The sequence below is a fragment of the Hoplias malabaricus genome, chromosome 5, assembly GCF_029633855.1.
Source record: "Hoplias malabaricus isolate fHopMal1 chromosome 5, fHopMal1.hap1, whole genome shotgun sequence".
Lineage (NCBI taxonomy): Eukaryota > Metazoa > Chordata > Actinopteri > Characiformes > Erythrinidae > Hoplias > Hoplias malabaricus.
The window spans coordinates 36535425-36556175 of record NC_089804.1 but is presented as its reverse complement, the minus strand read 5'-3'; the positions used below and the strand labels follow the sequence as shown (position 1 = coordinate 36556175).

The window sequence follows — 20751 nt, the reverse complement described above, 5'->3', positions numbered from 1 at the left end:
AAGCATCTGTATTCATAACATTACACCAGGGGTGACCCAAGCGTCTGCAAACAGCTTAACGTAGTACATAACACAAATATTAAATGTGACCAGGACAAAGAAAGAAGGCCGACTCTGCATTGAATAGTCTATACTTCTCATTTTATTTACACATTTACACAAATGGAATATTGTCCATGAAAACATGAGGAATAAAATGGAGTAGTTTGTGAGGAAGCTGTATTTACTACTTCTGTTGGTTCAGTACGGTCTGGTTTAAAGGAATAGTACTGTGAGGGGGTCACCTTTACATGAGTTTCCCTATATCCCAACATTGTCATCTGGTGTCTGAAATTTGCTTGTCAATTTGCACTGGAGCTACAAGACTAATACCTAAGAATGCAATGGAAGTCTGTGGGACCTCATAACTCCAAAGCTCCATGATGGAGTAAGTCTGTTAATTGGATTTTTCTGTGATGCTTTCCTTTATGGTTTTTGGAAGAGTATATGATGTAATTTTGTTTCAGTCAGAGACATTACGAAGCCACAAATCTTACTTCTTAATTCACTCCCCAGCTCTAATGAACGGAACGAAGTGAATCAGTGCCCTCTAGTAACTTAATTCAATCTCCTCAAGTTGACAATGATCCCAATGTCATTTCCCAGTTGAGGAACATGACTGAAATTTCATTTCATTTCATGTGGAAACTAGACTTGAGGAGCTTTGATTTTCTCTGGGTGTACACTACACAACCTTTCCAATCCTAACAGATTTCAGAAACAGATACTTAGACTTAATACTTTTCTCAGAATTTACCAAGACATCACCTTACATGAACCCAGCTAAGCTGGTCTGGACTGTGTGTGTATGGACGCACACAAGCGACAACACAGATTGGGAATAAATACATGAAAATATTATAAAGGCTCTTATTTGGGTGTGTTCAGCAGCCAGTTCAGTAGCCCCTCCCTCTCCACTGCCTGCTAGAGAGAACTAGAGAATTATTTCCCTATAACCTAGCAGCTGACTTCAAACTGTGGAGAGCACTTTCTAGCTCCATACTTTATAACATGTTAACGAACCATATTTGCATATGTTCTCTCCAAACACTCTAAATGGCTGTTGCCCAAATCCCTTGCACTGGCCATCCCACCTCGCAGGATTTGTGAATATTATAAGCCCTAATAATCAAACGTGTTAAAGAATCAGAAACCTCTGACCATTCTGTCATAAGACAGAAGAATTAATGTTTTCATGTCACACTACCATTTCTTCCATTGAGCTGCTGAACTGTAAAACTGCTGTATTTCCAGTGGCAAATCAGGCCCAAAGCAACAACATGTAGTGTAGGCTCAGCTAAAGATCGGCAGATTTGTACTCATATACAGCGAGTATACAAGTAGTTTCTTCATTGCTTATGAGCAGTAATGACTGAGTAGGAACAGGGTGCCGTCTGAAAATGTTAATACATTAAATAATGACATTAAGATACAAGCAAAGATGGAAACATCAGTGTAAGAGAAGCCCACCTCAATCTCTCTGAGATCAGAAGCTCATAAATGTGCAAATTCTTGTGTTACACAAGTCACTCACCAAACCTAGGCCCACACAAGCAGACAAACGTACGTCCTCGTATAAGTCGACCTACGATCTTTTAAGGGGGGGGGACAAAAATCACATTTAAATAAAAAATGTCTGATTCAGCAGCCCCAGAAGAATCATTTCTTAAATAGCTACAGAGTATACACCCGATCGTGAAACCACACGAGCACGAAGCAGAGAAATATGTATAATTCTGACAGAACGATAAGCCTCCTGTACGCTTTACAGTTTTCTGTTTTCAGCCACAGAACGGCAGATTTTTTTCTACAGTAAATGCAATTGTGGCCCTGCCACGTCTCAGCAAGACAACGTATACGTGAGGGTGTGAGAAATGGTGCGAGTCTATTTCTGGTTTTTCAGCAGCTCGTCGATCTGAGTCTTGTACATGTTCTTGACGTCCTCCAGGTCAAGCCTCAGCTCTTCAGCCTCCTCTGCTTTCTCTCCGTACATCTGCAGGATGGTGTTGTGTCTCTGCTCCAGGTCCTAGGGGGACACAAAATATTCAGTTCCTACTTTAACAAGGATCAATGTTAATAAATATTACACGTTCATTATTATTTTTTCATCACTTCCTTTAAATATTATGAAATCATTTTAAGGCCTATTTCATATTCAGAACTCACTTTAAGTTGCACTTTCAGTCTAGGGATGTCCTTCACTTTGGCCTCCATCTCATCGTTCTGATTGGTCAGTCGGACCAGCTCTTCTGCCATCACAGAGCGGCTCCTCTCTAGGTTCGAGATTTCCAGCTACAAAACCAGAGTTTATAAACAGAATGGAAGTAATTAGGTTTGTTACTCAGCCAAGAAGTAACTAAAGGCTCCAGAGCAGGAGCATTCCACCTAACTGAGTCCAGTTTGTCTTTAGCTATGATTCATCCTTTCGATATCAATCTATCAAGTGGCCTGGCTCAGGTTTGCTGGAGGATGAATATGGCTGTGGTTTTTAAAAGGACTGGGCTAGTAACATTTGCCTCAGGTGAACTTCTGTGTGTCTGTTTATTACCTGGAGCTGTGCAATCTCTCCTTCCCTCATTTTGAGCTGAGACTGCAGGTTCTCGATGATGCTGGAACCTCCGCTGAGACGTGCTGCCTCATACAGACTGCTTCCACTCAGAGACATGGTCATTGTGCCAAAGGAGTGATCCAGAGAGTCCTCCTGCTGCCACAATAGCAATACCGCAATAAAAAACAGTATTAACATAAGAGTAAATAAAGCTCAGTAAATAACAGTTTAACCGAAAGGGCTTGTATCAGGGTTTAAAATTTCATTCAAAATGTTCCGATGTAGAAAATGGTGAAGTAAAATTAACTGCTGCCCTCTTAAACCTTTCTGAATCATGTAATTATATTCTAACACCTACCATCGGCTAACTGACTCACCTGAGAGAGCATAGAGGTGTGCAGACCTCCGTGGTCAGCTCCACTGATGGAGCTGGAGCGAGAGAGGGATGGGGTGGAAGATGCAGGAGCCTCGCTCACACTGGGAGCCTTTCGCTCCTAATAAACACAATAAAAATGAAATATACTCAAAACTGGTCAAGGTGGCAAATTGATAGGTTAACATTATAAAGCTACAGTTGGAATTTATACACAGTACAAGTGATGAGACTCTTTTTTTGTTAGAGAATAGGTATCACCCAGAAGGTGATGTATATCCGGTTTAGAATACAGGGAATAATCTGAACACTGTTCAGAGTTGTGCAAGTTTAAACAGAACATGTTCAAATGGAACATTTTATTTTACAATTTATAACTCCTACCTTTTCCTTCAGAGCCTCCTGTGCAAGGTAGGACTTCTTCTTCTCTTGCTCCACCTTCATTTTCTCCATCTCAAGCTGGTTTGTGAGTAGCAGCTGAAGGGCAACAACAAGTGAGAACAGAGAGAGAGAATGTACTGAGTGTAGTTAAGAACATGGTTAATCGTACCTTCTCCTTTCTGGCCTCTTCCAGGGCTCGTGTATATTCCCCTTTTAGATTCTCCAGTTCAACATGTTCTCTACAAAGAAAAAAAAAATAGAGTGTGAGATTAAACCCACAATTTTCTTGTACATTAACAGAGGGTAAAAGAAATATGTGACATAGCCAACATCCTTTAAGTATACAGCTTCTTTCTCTATGAAGTACCTGCTGCTGTCGTCCTCCAGCTTCTCCCTCCTTGTCCTCTCTGCTTCCAGCTGGCCTTGCAGACGCCCCTTCTCCTGCCGCAGCAAGGAATTCTGGGACTCCAGAGAGGCCAGCTGAGCCTGGATAGCATGCAGCTCCTCTGTTGCAGAGCGCTCCTTCTCCACAGCCACAGCCAGCTGAGCCTGGGCCTCGGCTGCTCCGTCCACAAAAACAGAGCGACACAGATAGAGAGAAACAGAGAGATAACATGGAGGAGGATCAGCGATACATCTTCCATTTCATGTTACTATGAAGTGTATAGGAAAACAGGACTGAAGGATAAATGCAAGCGCAAACCTAAGCGGTCTGAGATGTTCTTTTCCAGTTTTTCCCAGGATGCTGTCTGAGCTCCCAGGGTAGCCTGTAGGTTCTCAATCTGCCGGAGGAGAGGCCTGGTTGCAGATGTAACACTCTGACTCAGCTCCTGGTTCCTGGTCTCTGCCCCCTGCAACCTCTGTAAGTGAGAAAGAAAGACGCGACACAGAAAATGACAACACATTTCCTTTAACTAACAGTGACTACCATTGATTGATGGTTCTTAATAACACCTTTAGAGGGCAGCACTGAGTAACACTGCTTTATTTGAGCTCAAGCATTGTTTATTGTGAGTGGAGGGTATCCCACACAGCAGGACTGAGTTTAGCTAGGTAACTAAGCAAATATCAAGCCTCCTGAGGGAGATTCCTATTAGACTGCCCTCAACGCTGGCCGTTGGTAGCTGGCTAATTGAGAAATCCTGCTTCGTGTCATACCCTGCCAAGGAAACTACTAAATATCAAGAAATAGGAAGCAGACAATTAACAAATCATATTTATTTACATGGAAATTTCTCATCAACCAACGTTTTGTGATCATGACTCAGCAGCAGTCTGAGTTACCTGCTGAAGTTCGCTGATCTCCTCTCGAAGGTAATCCTCTTTCCTGGCCTGCTGCTGTTCAGCTCTTTGCAGTGCCAGCCTCAAGTCAGCCACCTGAATCCAGAGATACGGTAGGAAATATCCTATTAACACTGAAAATGTATCTGTTACTTTAGTGGGAAACACAGGGCTAACAACATTGTAACGCAAGACAGTTATAAACAACTACTAACAAAGCCGACATACACAGGTAAACACACGACATACACAAGTCATTCATGGTCAAGGGAATACAGTCTGACGTTATTGCACTGTGGTTAAAAATTATTAAGTCAGACATTTTCTAAATTTAGCCAAACATAAGAAGTCGGCTTTAGAAGGACTTGAGGTTTGGCTTCTGAGTGACACTCACAGACTTGTCTTGAGATGAGTTTTAATGTCAGTAGGGACTATCCTGTTTAACATCTTAATTATTAGTTAATTATAGCAAACAACTGTTCCTTAGAATAACTCTATGTGGTTACTGAATAATAACCCTTGGTGATTTTAAACAGTTAAAATCGTTTCATTCTACAATGAGGATTAAATCCAGACCAAGAATAGACTCTTATGTAATTTTCTGAAATGTTGACCAAAACATTCAATGAATAGGCAACTTTTTCATCTCACAACCAATCACACGGTGTGGGCCAAAGGAGAGAGGGCAGAGTTTTACCTGATTGGCCAGAGCCTCCTGCTGAAGGCGGCTCTCTTCTTGAGCTTTCTCCAGTGCTATGCTGAGCTCCTCCTTGGCCTGAACCTCCCGGCTCAGAGCCAGCTCTTGAGCTTCGCTAGCTTTCGTGGCATTGGTTTTATGCAGCTCCGCAAGTTCCCTGCAAGCACGCACACACACACTTACAGTGACTTCATTTGAATTATGACAGATTTACAGGAAGGGAAGGGTGAGTGTGACCTCAGTGTTTGGGCAGACGAACTGATTATGCAAAGTTTGAGATCATTCAGAAATACTGATGTGTTTGTTCTCCACCTTACATCAAAGCATTCAATCGTTTGGGAAAAGCAGACGTGAAAACAAACACGGAATATGAAATACGGAGACTTCACTTTTTAGATGGAAAACAGTTCAGAGTTTCTCAGGTGAAATTAAACGTTAATGATTGTAGAAGTTAAAATTAAAAAGTTAAAAAATGTGTAATTACTTATAAGAGTTGTCCAGCGCTGCCTGAAGGCTGCGGTTTTTCTCCTGTAGCTCCTCATATTCAGCCTGTATTCTGCTCAGATCTTTCTCCTGCCGCTCCACCACAGAGTTCAGCCTCTTTATGTTCTCTCTGTGCTGCTTCTCCAGCTCTTCTTTTCCATCTAGAACCTACAACCACACACACAGCCCAGCACACAACTCAGCTTCTACTTATTACAACACCTTACATTGGTCCAGAATGACTGCCATCTTCATCCAATATGTTTTCATCCATTTAACACTAATAACACAATAAAATGAATGTGCCTGATCTGAGTGCAGATTAGCACACTTAGTTTTGAGTACTACACCAGTGCCTGGTCTAGAACCTAAGCATTCATCATCTGTGTTTCTACATCCATGTTTCGCAACAGAAGGAAACCTGCTGAAGTTGTTTGAGCTCATCTTCCTGCTCTTTGACTTTTTTGGACTGTTTGCTGATCTTCGTTTCATTCTCTTTCTCCTTCACCCTCAGCTTCTTGATGATGTTGGAATGCTGCAGCTGCTGTTTGGAGAGCTTCTCACCTAATCAAGAAATAAAAATAAAACATATACAATACATAGGGCTGATCACAGTATTTGGATATTCATTTGTGTTACACATCAGAAAAGCATGAGAGAGTTTCAGACGCAGCAAAGAAACAGATGCAACCTTTCATTCTAAGGCTGACCAGGAAGCAAAATCACCCCCTGCTGTGTACTGGCATGCCTTATCAACACTAGGTCTGGCAGTGCTACAGGAATATGAGCAGTCATTTTAAATGAAAGTCACATAACAGCACAACACATAGATTCACCTTCCTCTTAATTCAGGAGTAATTGTCTTAGAGCCTTTCTTTGCGTGTTCAAAATCAAACTAGAATGCTGTGTAAAGAACTGTGTAACTAAGATTTAAAAATACACTCATAACAGTTTCAGCGCTTCAGAGCAAAAGGAACAAGCGCAAACATCATAGAACAAATGTAACACTCTAGAACAAGCCCTCTCAAAATCAGGACTTTGATCCAAACTATAAAACAGTGCCTGCCTCTCCCCCCCCCCTCTCATATATATATATATATATATATATATATACACATATATATATATATATATATGCAAGGTGCAATATCCATTAAATCCCTACCCTAAATATTACCTATTTTTGTGCAGCTCTAATAGAAACACGCTTACCCTCTTCTAGAAGACCTCGTATCTGTTCCTCTTTGTCTCTAATCAGCTCCAAGGTTTCATTCGAGTTGAATCTCGTCGACAGCTCATCTCTGAGGCCTTTGATTTCCTGGAGTACAGAAACAGACCATAGACAATAGTTACCAGACTCCCAGAAGACATCAGTTTTGCCCCAAATATTACTTTCTTCAAATCTTTTGGCTTTCTGATTAAAGGCTTTCTGTTCCTCCTGTGCCTTTAAGTAGTGCTGCGATTGGATTCAATTAGAGATGTACAGATGTAGATGTATTTATTTCATTTTTAGTTCTATTTTAATAAAGTCCTTTCTTTAACTACACAATTTTATTTGTCTTATATTTTGTTATAAATTCTACTTGAACAGATTTTTAATCATTTTTATTTTGTATTATATAATCTGTTTTAATTCTATTTCAATGGCCTTTTAATTATTTTTTACTATCTTTTACATTTTCTACTGACATTTTTCTGTACTGCTCTGTAAAACACTTTGAATTGACATTGTGTACGAAAGCTACTGTATAAATAAACTTGCTTTGCCTTATCTTGTCTTACCAAAAATCTACATGCTTTTTCTTACATGTGTTCACAGAGCATACTGAACAGGATGTGCTTGTATGATTAAAATGATCATAAACAGAAATCTGACCCTGGATCAGCACTCCTGGGTTTTGTGACTATGGCTCTGGCCATAAATACATAATAAAATGCATGTCACTATACAAGGTTACGATGTTATGTTGGCTATAAATAAAAGTGTAAATGGAGCACAGGTGCACTGCTAAGGCCACTCTGTCTTTCAAAACAACATTTTTTACTTTAAATAATGCAATTTTCAGGCTTGGCCTGTAAGCAATTATTTGGAAAGTTCCTCTCACCCCAAAATGTCAATGTTTACCAATAGAGCTGAAGTCTAATGTATATAACAAGAAATAAAACATTTTATGCACAAAGTATCTGCATGCCTAAGAGATAGTTTCACCCATTTGTTGCTATATTAGGCTACAGAAACTACAGAAAGCATATTTGAAATGCCTTATTTTGAACATGCCTTTAATGATGGACTACATTCAAGGAAAGAGGACAATTGTTTAACTAGTGTATGAGTGTGAACAAAATTTGACAGTAAATACAAATATAGAACTAATTAAAGGTTTCACCTTCTTGGCGATGTCCCGCTCCTTGCAGGCGAGCTGAGCTTTCCTCTCAGCTTCCGCAATGCGCTGCGTGAACTCATCTTTCAGAGACTGCACACTGGAGGTCTCCTCCTTCAGACTTATCACCTCACTAAAGACGGTCAGGAAATTTACATTTACTAACACAATATCCCAAAACCATTACAAATCCTTGTTTTGACAAGTTGTCCAATGTGATAAAACTCCAGATGGCAGAGTTCACTGTGCTAAGACATTTCTTAAAAAACTATAAAAGAGTGTGATGGACTCTTAATACGTTTTTACATATTGCTCAACCTGCTACTAAACTGAGTTATATAAGTGACAGTATATGAACCATAGCTAAAACAACCAAGAAACTAAAGAGGGTCAAAAAATGAGATCTTATGTTGCGGATTATATTGCAACATGAGCCAAATTCTCCTCCATTCTATAAGCCACAGACTTTTGAAACAGAGCCTCGCCTTTCCCTCAACCAGAGTAAATATTTTGACTGCTCCATCTATTCTTTGCCAGACTCTGCCATTAGAGCCATTAGAAAACCCACACACCCAAAGCTGAAATTTCCTAAAGGTCAACGCTGCTAATCATTACAGCAAACACCACAGTCACTTTAGCAAATGACCATAAATGACAAAACAAACAAGAAATAAAAATGGTAGTGTGGATATTCCTATCCAAATGTAGCCTAGATCAACAAGGCTACTGTTACATAGCCACAGTAGACGACCAGGTGTTACTCACTCTTTAAGATTATCGCACTCCTCTTCCAGCCGGGCCTTGTCCTTGCTGACAGCCAGCAGCTGAGCTTCCCTCTTCTCCAGTCGGCTATTGAGCTCATCAACAACCTGAAAAAAGTGAGACAGTTACAGTGTATGTTACAGGGAATTACAGGTCTGAATGCAGAGACCCTGCATCCACTGATGCAGAGCCCCTGGACCCTGCATAACTCTGAAACTTGAGAAAGACCTGGTGAGGGAAACAGGGAAGCCTTGCCCTTAAGCAAGGGAGTGCCTCGCACCCTGCGGAACCTGAACACACATTAATTTAAAGACTATCATAATGTAGCCAAAGGTGGTATGTAAACTTGGTCCGGACTGTGCCACAAACTGATGCTCTAACAACAGGGCAAATCCAGTTCGCATAACACCTCTGATGAATTGACAGTTGCTTTTGTGTGTTCAGGTCCCAAAGGGTGCAAGGGCAAGACTGCCCTTTCCCTCTGGGCTGGAGTTTCCTTCACCAGAGTATTCCCTTCTGAATTTCAGAATTCCTAGAATTACGTAAGGTACTAGATCCATGGTAGGAGATGCAGAACAATGGTCCCCCTGTGACAGTGTAGGCGTAGGTTTAACCTGAATCTGTGAAACTGGCCCAAGATAACAAGTAAATTCTGACCTTCTGTAGTTCCAAGAGCTGGCAGGTGGATGCTCCTTTTTGTTCCTCAGTTATGGGTCGTGTCTGGGCCTCATCTAGGTCAGTCCTTAAGATGGACAGAGTAAGACTGGAACCAGCCTCCTGCAGTCCTTCCTGCAGGTCTTCCGGCTGGTCACAGTTAACTGGTGTTGCACTACGGCCACTTTCCTCCATCTCATTCTCCTCCAGTGATTGGTCCTTCAGAGAGTCTGTCATTGCTAACTCTGCCTCCTCCTGAACCTGACTGGTTGGTGGTGCAGGAAGAGCGAGGGGAGCAGGGTTAGGTCCTGCGGTGATAGATGCCAAGGTTCGGTTCCCGGGAATTTCATCGTCCGAGTTGACCTCACTGACGCTACGGCTGTCCAGTGACTGAACACTAAAGGAGTCAATGCGCTCAAAAGCATCCGAGGAGGAGCCACAGCTTTCCGTCAGCTTAGGATAGTCATCCATACGAGGGAAGTCACTGCAAGTTGAGGCTGAAAGCAGCTGGAAAGAACCTTGCATCAAGTGTAATCCTGCTTTAGCTTCTGCGGTTTCCTGCCTAGAGCTGGCCGAGCTCTCACTGATTACGCTTTCATGGTCCAGCACCTCGATATCACTAGTGGTGGAGGTACCAGAGGAGAAGGCGCTAACTGGGGGAGACGGGGTATCACTTTGTCTGTCCTCCGATTTGGGACCTTTGGAATCCAACATGATCTCTTTGGGTGGGACTGACAAAGTTTTGACTGGGCTTCTGGGCACTGGAGTATTAGTGCTATCAACATTATCCACAGATTCAGATTTGGCCTCAACAGGCAAAGGTACATCAGCTTGAGTGATTTCCAGAATTAAGCTAGAGTCCTGAGACTTTGCTTTGCTCTTGCAACTTTCTGGTTCAGCCTTTTCCTCATCTGGCATCAAAGGAGTAAGAGTAATAGGCTCAAGCTCCTGTAGAACACCAGTTGGAGATGGCTGCTGGGGTTCATCAGTTGGAGATGGCTCCAGTTCATCCAGACTGACCTCCACCAACTGGATCTCTTCTGGTCCCACGTTCTCACATCTATCCAAATCAGGCTGAGAAAGTATAGAAAAGTCTACATCATCCTTGCCAGCAGGGTTTGTTTCTCTTTCAGCATTCTCCTGTATTCTGCAGTTGGATTTTGTTGGCGCCACAGACACCACTGAAGCCTTTGTGACCGTCTGAATGTCTCCTGGGGACAGGAAGGAACTGAAGAAGCTTTCGGATTCATCCACCACAGTGCGAGTGACAGGCTTAGTGATGGCCTCTGATGAAGGAAGAAGAGTCTTTGGGCTTTCCTCCAAGGGAGAGACCCACTGATTCATCCCCCATCCTGTGGACAGAGGCTTGCTGGGTGCATCTTGAAATAAAAAAGAAGAGGAATGAAAGCCCATGAAATGAACACATTCAAACAGCATGAAAAGGCAGGTGTGCAAAAATAAGTCTTTTTTGTACACACACAGACACTATGCTTTTCTGGCCACCATTTTATGTGCTGCTATTTTACAATGATGAATATTTTATTATGTGTAAGATCTCTGGACATGAAAATACAGTTTCTCTACATCTACAGCCTTTAAAACAACGCTTAGGGACTTTGTCCTTTAAGAGGTAAGGACCATCACAGAGCAGGGTTGATTTAAGTGGTGGGTCATTATCAGTGCTGCAGGTACACAACCAAAAATATCCAGCCAAAAGCATCATGCATCCACTGATAAGGGACAAGTGGACAGTGAGTGGGAAGTTTAAAAACGACAGAGGCGCTGCCATTTCTGATCCACTCGTACCCACACACAACCACATCAGTGTCACTGCAGCATGATCCACCACTAAAATCATACCTGCTCTCTGGGGGGTCCTCGTCATTGAACAAATGGGTGACAGGGTCAAAAAAGTATGCAGAGCAACAAATGGCCTATAGGGTGTAATTGCAGAAATAAAAAGTGCACTTATATGGTCAGTGGCGTTGATAACATGGACAGTGAATGTAGAAATAAAGACAATGGACAGTGAGTGTAGAAATAAAGGGGTCATTTGAATGTTAAGAAACTGGGAACATTAAGTGCTTACAGAAATGTAGCCACAGCTGTCACCTGAGTAAACATGAGGCATTTGGTCCTGTTTTTCCTTATTTAACACGCTTTATTGGGCTAAAACAACCATACACTAAAATACAAATAAAAACGTAGTTTATGTGTAATAAAAACCCACCTATTAACGATGGAGGGACGGCATCTCCCCACTGGTCCTCTTCTTTAATGTCCAGAACTCGGTCTATAGATTTCTGAGCAGTGGTCAGAGCTTGTTTGGCGAAGCTGGAGAGGTGAGAGGCGTTAAACCAACTCATCTTAACTCCCTGAAAGGCGAGTTTTCCTCAGAAGAGAAGGGTCATTTAACAAAGCGCCATTTCGCACTCTTTAAAAGAGTCAGAGTTGCACTGCGCTGAAAACAAACCCTGCTCTGACACTCTTAACGTTAGCTCACTAGCTAACAACCCAACAAACACCTCAGCGCTCAAAACTGAACATTCCCATCGCCATTAAAAGCCACGGTGGCCTAAAACCACCTAAAACAAACTAAAACACCTCGCTGTCCACACTTCAATTCCCGCATTTCCGTCGATATTAAGGAAACATCGTCTTGTTGTCGAATTGTAGCTCGACGTTCCTCTCCGAGATGACGGCGCCGCTGCTTCCTGTCCACGTAGCACTGAGCCGTGACGTCACGTCTCACGTACACGCCCACAGTTCATGAATGACAAACAGTAGCAAAAATATTTGATAAATATTTTTGTAATTATTTAAATTCCAAGCCTCTACCAAATTAGTGTATTTTCCAATAGGAAATTATTAACGCATAATATTTATGAGTTAGCTAGATAACTTAAGCCCACGGTTAAGTACAGTTTTTATACCCTTAACTGAGGCTTTATTTATCTGGCTAACTGACAGTTCCTGCTTTGTGGAATACCCCTGGTGAAATGCTGTATTCCAGAGAAACATTTTAAATTCAGGATGTTGTGTTTGTTTTGTGACATTAAAAACAATATGTTTTGTTTACAGAGTTTATTTTACATATATCGACTATACAGTAAAAAGTGGACTAATAACGCTTCTAAAACTAAATTATTTATCTATCAGTGTTAAAACACATCAAACTTGTATATAACAGGGCGGCACGGTGGCGCAGCAGGTAGTGTCGCATTCACACAGCTCCAGGAGTGTGGGTTCGATTCCAGCTCCGGGTGACTGTCTGTGAGGAGTTGGTGTGTTCTCCCCGTGTCCGCATGGGTTTCCTCCGGGTGCTCCGGTTTCCTCCCACAGTCCAAAAACACACGTTGCAGGTGGATTGGCGACTTGAAAGTGTCTGTAGGTGTGTGAGTGAATGTGTGTGTGTCTGTGTTGCCCTGTGAAGGACTGGCGTCCCCTCCAGGGTGTATTCCCGCCTTGCGCCCGATGATTCCAGGTAGGCTCTGGACCCCCCGCGACCCTAAATTGGACAAGCAGTTACAGATAATGGATGGATGGATGGATGTATATAACATAGCAAAACAAAAAAAATATCATGTTCTCTAGTGTAAGTGCATATGAGGATTCAACAGTACAAAAGTAGCTGCATAATCTAAATGAAGGAGTGTCTCTGAGAGAGTGGTGCACTGCCTCAGAAGGTAGAGGGGGCGTATCGCTCACATGTGGAATCATATTCACGCTGATCCCTCAAATGTTCATCAATATGGATATTTTTGGCAAGAAGTTTGCCACTGTGCTCCTCTGAAGACAGGAGCAGACCTATGAGGTAAAAATGAGTTTGAAGAGAAGAGTCTGAGGAGTGGTGACATCAGCGACTGCCAGCTCCTGTCCATTCACTAAGCCCAGTTCTGCAAAACAAAAAAATTATATGCATAATGCATGACACATTATCTCAGATAGCAGTAAAATATGATATTTTATGTACAGTCATATAAAACAGTTTGGACACCCAGCTCCCATAACACATGTTGTTACGTCATACTCCACAGCAAACACACTTTCAGCAAAGAAACGTTCAGTTTTGCACATTTATTGATTATTTTATAATTAATTAATTATTACTGATTTTAAAATGTTAAAGAAAAATGCAGTCTGATTTAAAGATAAGGCATATTGTATATTTAAAAATGTCCCTGCAAAATGTTAAAGCAAATAATTAAAAATGGTGAACAAATATTGGCTTATTTTACATTTATTCCATTTTTTCTATTTAGTCATTCATTTCACCAGCAGTGTCCAAACATGTACCTATGACTGTAGTTACATCATTGAACTTTCTTTACCTTGCAGTGACTTGCTTAGATTCGGACGTGTTCTCTCTTCAATGGAGGCAACAGTCTGTAAATAAACATACATGCTAGTTCAATTGGCCCTTTTGGAGCAATTAACAATGTCTTAATTAAACTGTATAAGCTGCTCAATACAACAGACACACAGCCAGAAACATTCATAAAATTCAGAGCAAAAACAATGACGTAAGTTCTAATTTTACTAAAATAATCATTAACCTGCAAATAAAGAGTCTTATTCTTCCCGTCCAGTGTTGTTGTGATGGCAGGAGATTTAATTTGCCTAGAAGAAAAAAAACGGTTCAGTTATTTAAGCAGAAAGCTCATGAGAAGTATCACATTTATTCAGATTTGGAGCTAGAGATGGATCTTCTGAGACCTCTCAAAGATAAAATCTTATAATTTCATTCTTTCCAGAACACCCTGGGACACAAATTCAAAGTAGTCTATCACAAATGTATAGAAACAATGCTAAAACACATGTTGGGAACATTGGCTCTCTTTGTGGAACTGAATAATAGTATTTTTAACTCACAGGGAAGCACTGTCTGTCAAGTAGTTTAACACATCTTGTAGTTTGGTTGAGGGTGAGAAATGCAAATCTTGAGGGATCTGGCTGCAAGCAGAGCAGTTCTCCTACACACACAAACACACACAGACGCAACCACAAACACACATACATGTACTTGTCTTATTTGACTGCATACATTATTTGAAGAATATCTTTTTGCTGGGCTTCTCGGAAGAGATATTCTTATCCTAAACACACTCAAATCAGTGCTTTTCAAAATCTAAAAAGGAACCAATTTGCTGTCTATTTATTTTACATAACATGTAAATTTATCTCTTTATCTCTAGCACTGAAATCAAAACCCAGCATCACAAACCATGCTATTTACATTACTGTTATTACATTATATAGTTCTACACTCAGCCCAGTTCATGTTTCATACACTGACCTTTCTCTCAGCTTCAAAAGTGTAGGTGTACAGTCCATCAACATCGTTAAACACCAGGTAATTGTTCAGGCCACTGTAAGCACTGTCAAGAGTCAAAGCAGGTCACAAATATGCAACATCTTATTCCTAATTCTACATTCTATCTCTTGCATTTACAGCCACAGGGCTGTTTAGGAAAACTAGGAAAGAGCTATCTCCAATGCTACCCAAAGAAAAGCTATCCTTAACAGTTCTCTCGTGTGTTTGGCATTGAAAACATATGGCAAAACCTCAGATATGCCATAGTATATAGATTTAATACTTTACGGATATTAGTATAAATATGCCATTCCCTTTAAACAGCAGCCTACTGTACAACAAGAAGTATAACTGTAGATCTCTAAGGGTAAAACACTGAGATCTGCAATATCTTACAGATAATGTGGCATACCTGGAGGCAATTTTAAAAACCTCTGTGGTGCAGGCAGCTGAAATGTCAAGGGAAAGTAAAAGGCAAAATCAGTATGATCTTAAAGTCAACGTCAGTCCTTAAGGCATTATGTAGAATAAATGAAAGCATATTAGGTTTAGTCAGTCTAGTTCTTACCAGCAATGACAGCATTAGTGGAGGCCACAGCAGGAATGATCCTCTTCACAACACCTGCAACAGCAGGAAACGGTGATCTCTGAGCCGTGCTCCAGAATGAAAAACTCTTGCATAGATCAACATTAAAAGCCTAAATACTGCCTCTAACTTATAGTGTTTTGTCTTCACATTCATTAGCTCAGCAAGTACTTCGTTCATTCACTCATTCATTCATGAATTCATTATCTCATCTTTTCACAAGATAATGCAGTGCTATTATCAACGTGTTTGCAATATTTTTGCAAGTATTAAAAAACACTGCAGGTTGCCAGTATCAACTGATGATACCTTTAGTCACTATATGAACATGTAATAGTTGAGATACCCTCTCTTTCCCTCTCTCTCTCTCACCCACCCTGAGTCAGTCTGTAAGTCACTCCTGTGATGTTGAACTGAGCTGCTCTCTCCAAAGATTTATGGAAAACCCACTGGATATGCCTTGGGTCGTCTCCATCCAGAGCTACACCATCTGTGTAAGTAAAAGGCTGATGTTCAACTATTTGTTCACATATTTAAATTTGTTTTAGTCAGGTCAGTTAAACCCCTGAGTTAACAGCAACATAGAAAATTAACCAGATTTTAAAGGAAGGGCAGAAACAGAGAATGAAAACTGTCCATCTCTGTTTATGTGACCTGCCAGATACAAAAACTGAGGACTTACCTCCAAAGGGCTTGTCTTTAGGCCACTGAAGAATGCGAACATACTCAATGCAGTGTTCCGGTAACCGGGGCATTGAAGCTATAGTACACATTGGGAAGTTTATCTGTGGTGGTAGAGGGGCATGTAATACACAGTTACTGTCAAACTCACCAGTATGTTAATTATACACAAAGGATCTATATTGCAAGTAATTACAGATTTGCATTCAAATGATTACAATATTAATGGACATCTGAGATTTCTGGATAGAGTGAATCTGAACATAAAAGACAAAATTGGGGAGACATATTACATTAACAAATAAAAATTTTTATCTAAATATGTATTAACAAAAAATATTTTGGACACATGACACTATAATTAACACATAATATAAACTGTAATAATAGACTGATATTATTGATTCCCACATATTTTAGCTCCTTAAAATCATTTATGGTCAACAATAATGTAATATCAGTCCATATAAATATCGCCAACTGAATGTGAATGAACATGACCTCAGTTGACAAGGTGTTCAGTGTGTTTAATTTCACCTGAGGAGGGTAAAGCTCCAGAGTGCAGTCGATACAGGCCGTCATGCCTGGAAGAATTACCCTCGCATTTCCTTTAAAGCCCTCAGTCCCTCCGTCAATCAAGGGGATAACAGAGCTTGTGTCCAGAACACTGTCCTCATAGACCAACAGAGAGAGCTGAAACAAACAGATCACTGTAATAGTGTTTAACATTAACAACAAACTCCTGAATGTTAACCTAGTTCAAAGGTCTCCTCCGTTCAGGAGGATCTCCTGCCAACAGATTGTCTCATTCTGGTCTGACAGCCATAAAAACCGAATAAACCCTAAATATATATCTCAACTTCAAGAATTGGTCCACATACCAGCATTCCATTTATCCATCTTCTGGCAACAACAGAATCCAGTCCACACACAACTATGTGAAATTCTGTGTTTAAGATAAAGAAGAAAAACTGTCATCAGAAACCAGTAATAAAGCATCACTCAATTATCACAGAATATTATATATTTTTTAAATGTGGAAACTTCATGTTACGTCTATAAAATGTCTCATCGAGGTCCTGGATTTTTTTAAAATGTCTGGTCATGTAATTAAGGATCCATAACACATGATTAATAAAAAAAATGAAAACCTCCCTATCTCTTTGGAAAAAGAAGAGAGCAGAAAAACAAGAATACACAGTCGATCACACTTTCACTCCAGAGATGGATACGGGATGACCCTGCATCCTGGAATTCTTCTGTTGATGAAATCAGCAGCAACCTCTGCTTTCGGTCGACCAACATCCTTCGGCCTTAAGAAATGTTTAAAAGATTTTAATAAAAAATGAATGCAAATGTTGCATTTGTTTTCAAATAAATTGCCCATACTCCTCTTAACTGAATTAGAATGTGTCAAAAACAAGTCCAAAACACAGAAACAATTCACCTAGAAAAACATATCAGTACTAGTAGAAAGTCATTTACAACTGACCTGAAGAGGAACTGTCTGTTGAGGTTTGAAACATCAATTGTGTCCATATCAACAATATGTATGTGACGGAATCCTGACAGGGCCTAATGTCACAACAGGAGGATATGTATCAGCACTTTAAGTCAATGGAACCCAACAGCTAAAAGGTCAAATATAATTAAATTATACCAGGTCTTTTAACAGCTCACAGCCTAGTCCACCAGCTCCAATTACCAAAATTTTGCAGACGTCCAGCAGAAACTGTAGAGACTGAGATAAATTTGTCAGTACTAACCTCTAAGAAGAATTATGCACTTTCCCAGCAATGTAACAAGTTCCTATTTGTCATTAAGTGTTTGTTAGTACCTCTGTGCTGGGTTCAAAATCAGGATGAGTGAAAGGGCCAGCTCTTTCCAAAAACTTCTTTACATGGTCCCACCTTCCTGGCCAGTCACCGGTGGTCCCATCCACAAGCATGCTTAGAGAGAGAGAGAGAGAGAGAGAGAGAGAGAGAGAGAGAGAAAATGATTATGTAATTAATGGTTAATTACATTTTATTGTTATGTAGATTAATTTAAAAATACATTTTAGCCCAAAATATGAACCCATAAGAATATTCATACACTAGCAGCAGGTTTATAATCATTTGCCATGTTAGCATTATTAGCTACACTGTTTACAATAATAACTTGTAAATGTGGGTTTAAATATTATATTTCAAAGAGTATTTTAACTGTTTGAATTCAACATTTGAAGGCTCTGTGAACAAGTAGATTAGATAAGAAAATATGTTTGCTTGAGATAAAGTTTAATGTTCTGGAGTTTGTTGAAGCATGACATTTCACGTATATTCTTTATTATTTAAATCATCCTGATGTCTTTCTAATTATTTGGAACATTCGGAGATATAATACAAAAATGAACAAGAACGATTTTATACAGTGGTCTGGCACAAAATGGTTTTATTTAGCTGGTTCCCAACATATATATATATATATATATATATATATATATATATATATATATATATATATATATATATACACACACCATGAAGTACATAGAAAGAGATCAACAAATTCCAATTTTTGGAGATTGCACGATTGCACATTCCAATTTACATAGAAACATTAAGCCGAATTACATGCACTTCCTGTACCGTCTATCAAGTAATAAATTATTTTACTCGTTGTAGTGTAAACAGGGGTGCTCCACTTAAAATTTCTTACACCAGGTGATAACTTAAGATTGTATGTTACTTCTGTTTTAGGTTTTGCTCTTTCATGTCCTTTACTTCATTACACAAATACTATATGTGTTATAACATAATATATTTATGTTAAAACAACATGTACAAAACTTTGTTGTTGGGATAAAAAGAGGTAAAAATGCATCTCTCTTGCTCTATAACCTTCCAGTCTCCATTCAACATTTACTCCTCATTCTCTTCACTACATCCTCAGCAAGTGCCTCTATCTCCTCTTCTCCCTAAAAACACAAGAAATGGATGTTCAAACGGGCTACTGAGTTTCCACGACCCCTCACACTTCTCTAACTGCTCGTGGTTTAAACCACAGTAGGTCATGTCGGAGCGGAGCTGAGATTTTCATTGAAATAACGACAATCTACCATAAATGTCACTTACGGCTCCTCTCCCTCCGCCATCTTCCAAAACACGCCAAAATATCGCGATGCTCTGACGTCACATGTAAACAATCCCTCCTCATCTGTTCTTGTGAGAGTTTTTCTTAATTATTCTGAATTAACAATTGAATGTTTTCCGTTTTTGTCATCCGTAAATTGTGATCTTAAGTTTGTGTTTTAAAGAAAGCAAATATTAATAATCCACACAGCTCTAGGGTCTCAGGCTCCTGGGTTCGGTCCAAACCTCAGGTCTCTGAAGAATTTGATTGAGGTGTTTGATGTGTTTCTGTTCCAGACAGTCAAACAAAATGTGCATGGATTCGTAATTTCCCTAAAAATCATTTTCCCCTAATTATAATGTATTATATTATAATGTATTATATTATATTATATTATATTATATATCCCCCTAATAATATATTTTAACTCAAAATTTAAAAAAAATTCATATCGCATTATACTTATAAGCTAGTTACAACATTTTCCAGCAGAGTAAAAACTATATGATTTATTCTATAAAACAGTGCTCAAAAATGGATGCTTAAGTTAGCCGAGCTAATCCTGGGCCCCCACCACAAAGCAGTATTTATGAGTTAGCTAGACAACAAAAAGATGAGAAATTTTCCAGAAGAAATGTCACTAGGCTCTTTAATGATTGGGCACATTCAACTTGAGGCTAGTGAGCTGAACAATCCAACCATGATTTATGGAATATCCACCAGAATTATCCAGTTAACCAGATAAACAAGTCTCTTGTTAAATGTAGCCAGAAGGAAATAAGCTGAGGGTTAAAAACCCTACTTTGTAGAACAGTCCTCACAAGCGTCTATCATTTTGAATCATTTTGCCTGAGATTGTCCGGATGGCAGAGAAGCTGTTTGTCCAGTAGAGGGAGGCTCTGTGTGTAAATAACAAGGTCGAAGAGAGCAGTGATATGATAATGACTTAATAAGCATGATCTGCTTCAAAATATCTGTATTAAGATGTATATTGACTACAGTCTGTTTATATTTAATATGGCTTTAATAATTGAATTCCATTCCATTGGTTGTTTGTTTGTTTTGCTTAATAAGTTCATAAAAACAATTATACTGTTAATGCATTTATTTTATTAATATATTAACATTTTGTGGGTGAGTTTTATGGCATTCTCTATCCCCAACCAATCAGTACAATGCTAAATATTGCAGTTAGTGTTCTCCTTCATTCGTGCTGAACTATCATAAGTAAAGTGGGGTATTTCTCAAATAATGATTTCTTAGTTAACACATATTAAGTACAAAGTTATGAACTTTATGATACGAATGTCCCTCGGCTCTTACTGGACAGGCTTGACTCACAGTATAAATTATCTGACTATGCTGAGAAATATTGTTGTGTGTAAAAATCACCTGTATCAACTGTGTGTGTGTGTTTTACTCAAACCCATATTAGTTCGTTCTTTCTCTCTCTCTCT

At 39.7% G+C, this 20751-nt stretch overlaps 2 protein-coding genes across 5 annotated transcripts; both read right to left on the bottom strand.

Moving 5' to 3' along the window:
* Positions 1-132: 132 nt before the first annotated feature.
* Positions 133-12307, bottom strand: tmf1 (TATA element modulatory factor 1). 2 transcript variants are annotated; one of them, XM_066672021.1, is made up of 17 exons: positions 11830-12307; positions 9603-10978; positions 8949-9052; positions 8190-8316; positions 7015-7120; positions 6224-6366; positions 5804-5970; positions 5320-5476; positions 4626-4718; positions 4045-4201; positions 3709-3901; positions 3511-3580; positions 3345-3437; positions 2965-3081; positions 2588-2743; positions 2206-2331; positions 133-2065 (listed from the first exon to the last, which is right to left on the bottom strand). In XM_066672021.1, exons 1-17 carry the CDS (start codon positions 11963-11965, stop codon positions 1925-1927), a joined length of 3462 nt encoding a protein of 1153 aa, XP_066528118.1. In that variant the 5' UTR covers positions 11966-12307; the 3' UTR covers positions 133-1924. The 2 variants fall into 2 exon arrangements, with proteins under 2 accessions (XP_066528118.1, XP_066528119.1); XM_066672022.1 differs by having other exon boundaries at positions 2588-2740.
* Positions 12308-12689: 382 nt separating this feature from the next.
* uba3 (ubiquitin-like modifier activating enzyme 3) lies at positions 12690-19334 on the bottom strand. 3 transcript variants are annotated; one of them, XM_066671295.1, is made up of 18 exons: positions 19297-19316; positions 19063-19139; positions 18018-18129; positions 17841-17921; positions 17673-17755; positions 17413-17493; positions 17235-17278; positions 17062-17126; positions 16718-16873; positions 16182-16284; positions 15876-15989; positions 15482-15535; positions 15326-15362; positions 14896-14977; positions 14472-14572; positions 14156-14219; positions 13931-13985; positions 12690-13495 (listed from the first exon to the last, which is right to left on the bottom strand). In XM_066671295.1, exons 2-18 carry the CDS (start codon positions 19074-19076, stop codon positions 13407-13409), a joined length of 1335 nt encoding a protein of 444 aa, XP_066527392.1. In that variant the 5' UTR covers positions 19077-19139; positions 19297-19316; the 3' UTR covers positions 12690-13406. The 3 variants fall into 3 exon arrangements, with proteins under 3 accessions (XP_066527392.1, XP_066527391.1, XP_066527393.1); XM_066671294.1 differs by lacking the exon at positions 19063-19139 and having other exon boundaries at positions 19297-19334; XM_066671296.1 differs by lacking the exon at positions 19063-19139 and having other exon boundaries at positions 14896-14968; positions 19297-19334.
* Positions 19335-20751: the final 1417 nt, after the last annotated feature.

Bases quoted from the DNA above. Each gene is read 5' to 3' on its own strand.
- uba3 (XM_066671294.1), bottom strand. From the start codon at position 19,316: ATGGCGGAGGGAGAGGAGCC. The intron at 17,127-17,234 runs GTAACATGAAGT...TCTTAAACACAG, and splicing joins CGATGAGACATTTTATAGAC to AATTTCACATAGTTGTGTGT. The intron at 15,536-15,875 runs GTGGGTGAGAGA...CTGCTGTTGCAG, and splicing joins GACTTACAGACTGACTCAGG to GTGTTGTGAAGAGGATCATT.
- tmf1 (XM_066672021.1), bottom strand. From the start codon at position 11,965: ATGAGTTGGTTTAACGCCTCTCACCTCTCCAGCTTCGCCAAACAAGCT. The intron at 10,979-11,829 runs GTGGGTTTTTAT...TTTTATTTCAAG, and splicing joins CGTCCCTCCATCGTTAATAG to ATGCACCCAGCAAGCCTCTG. The intron at 5,971-6,223 runs GTTTCCTTCTGT...GTGTGGTTGTAG, and splicing joins AGCTCAAACAACTTCAGCAG to GTTCTAGATGGAAAAGAAGA.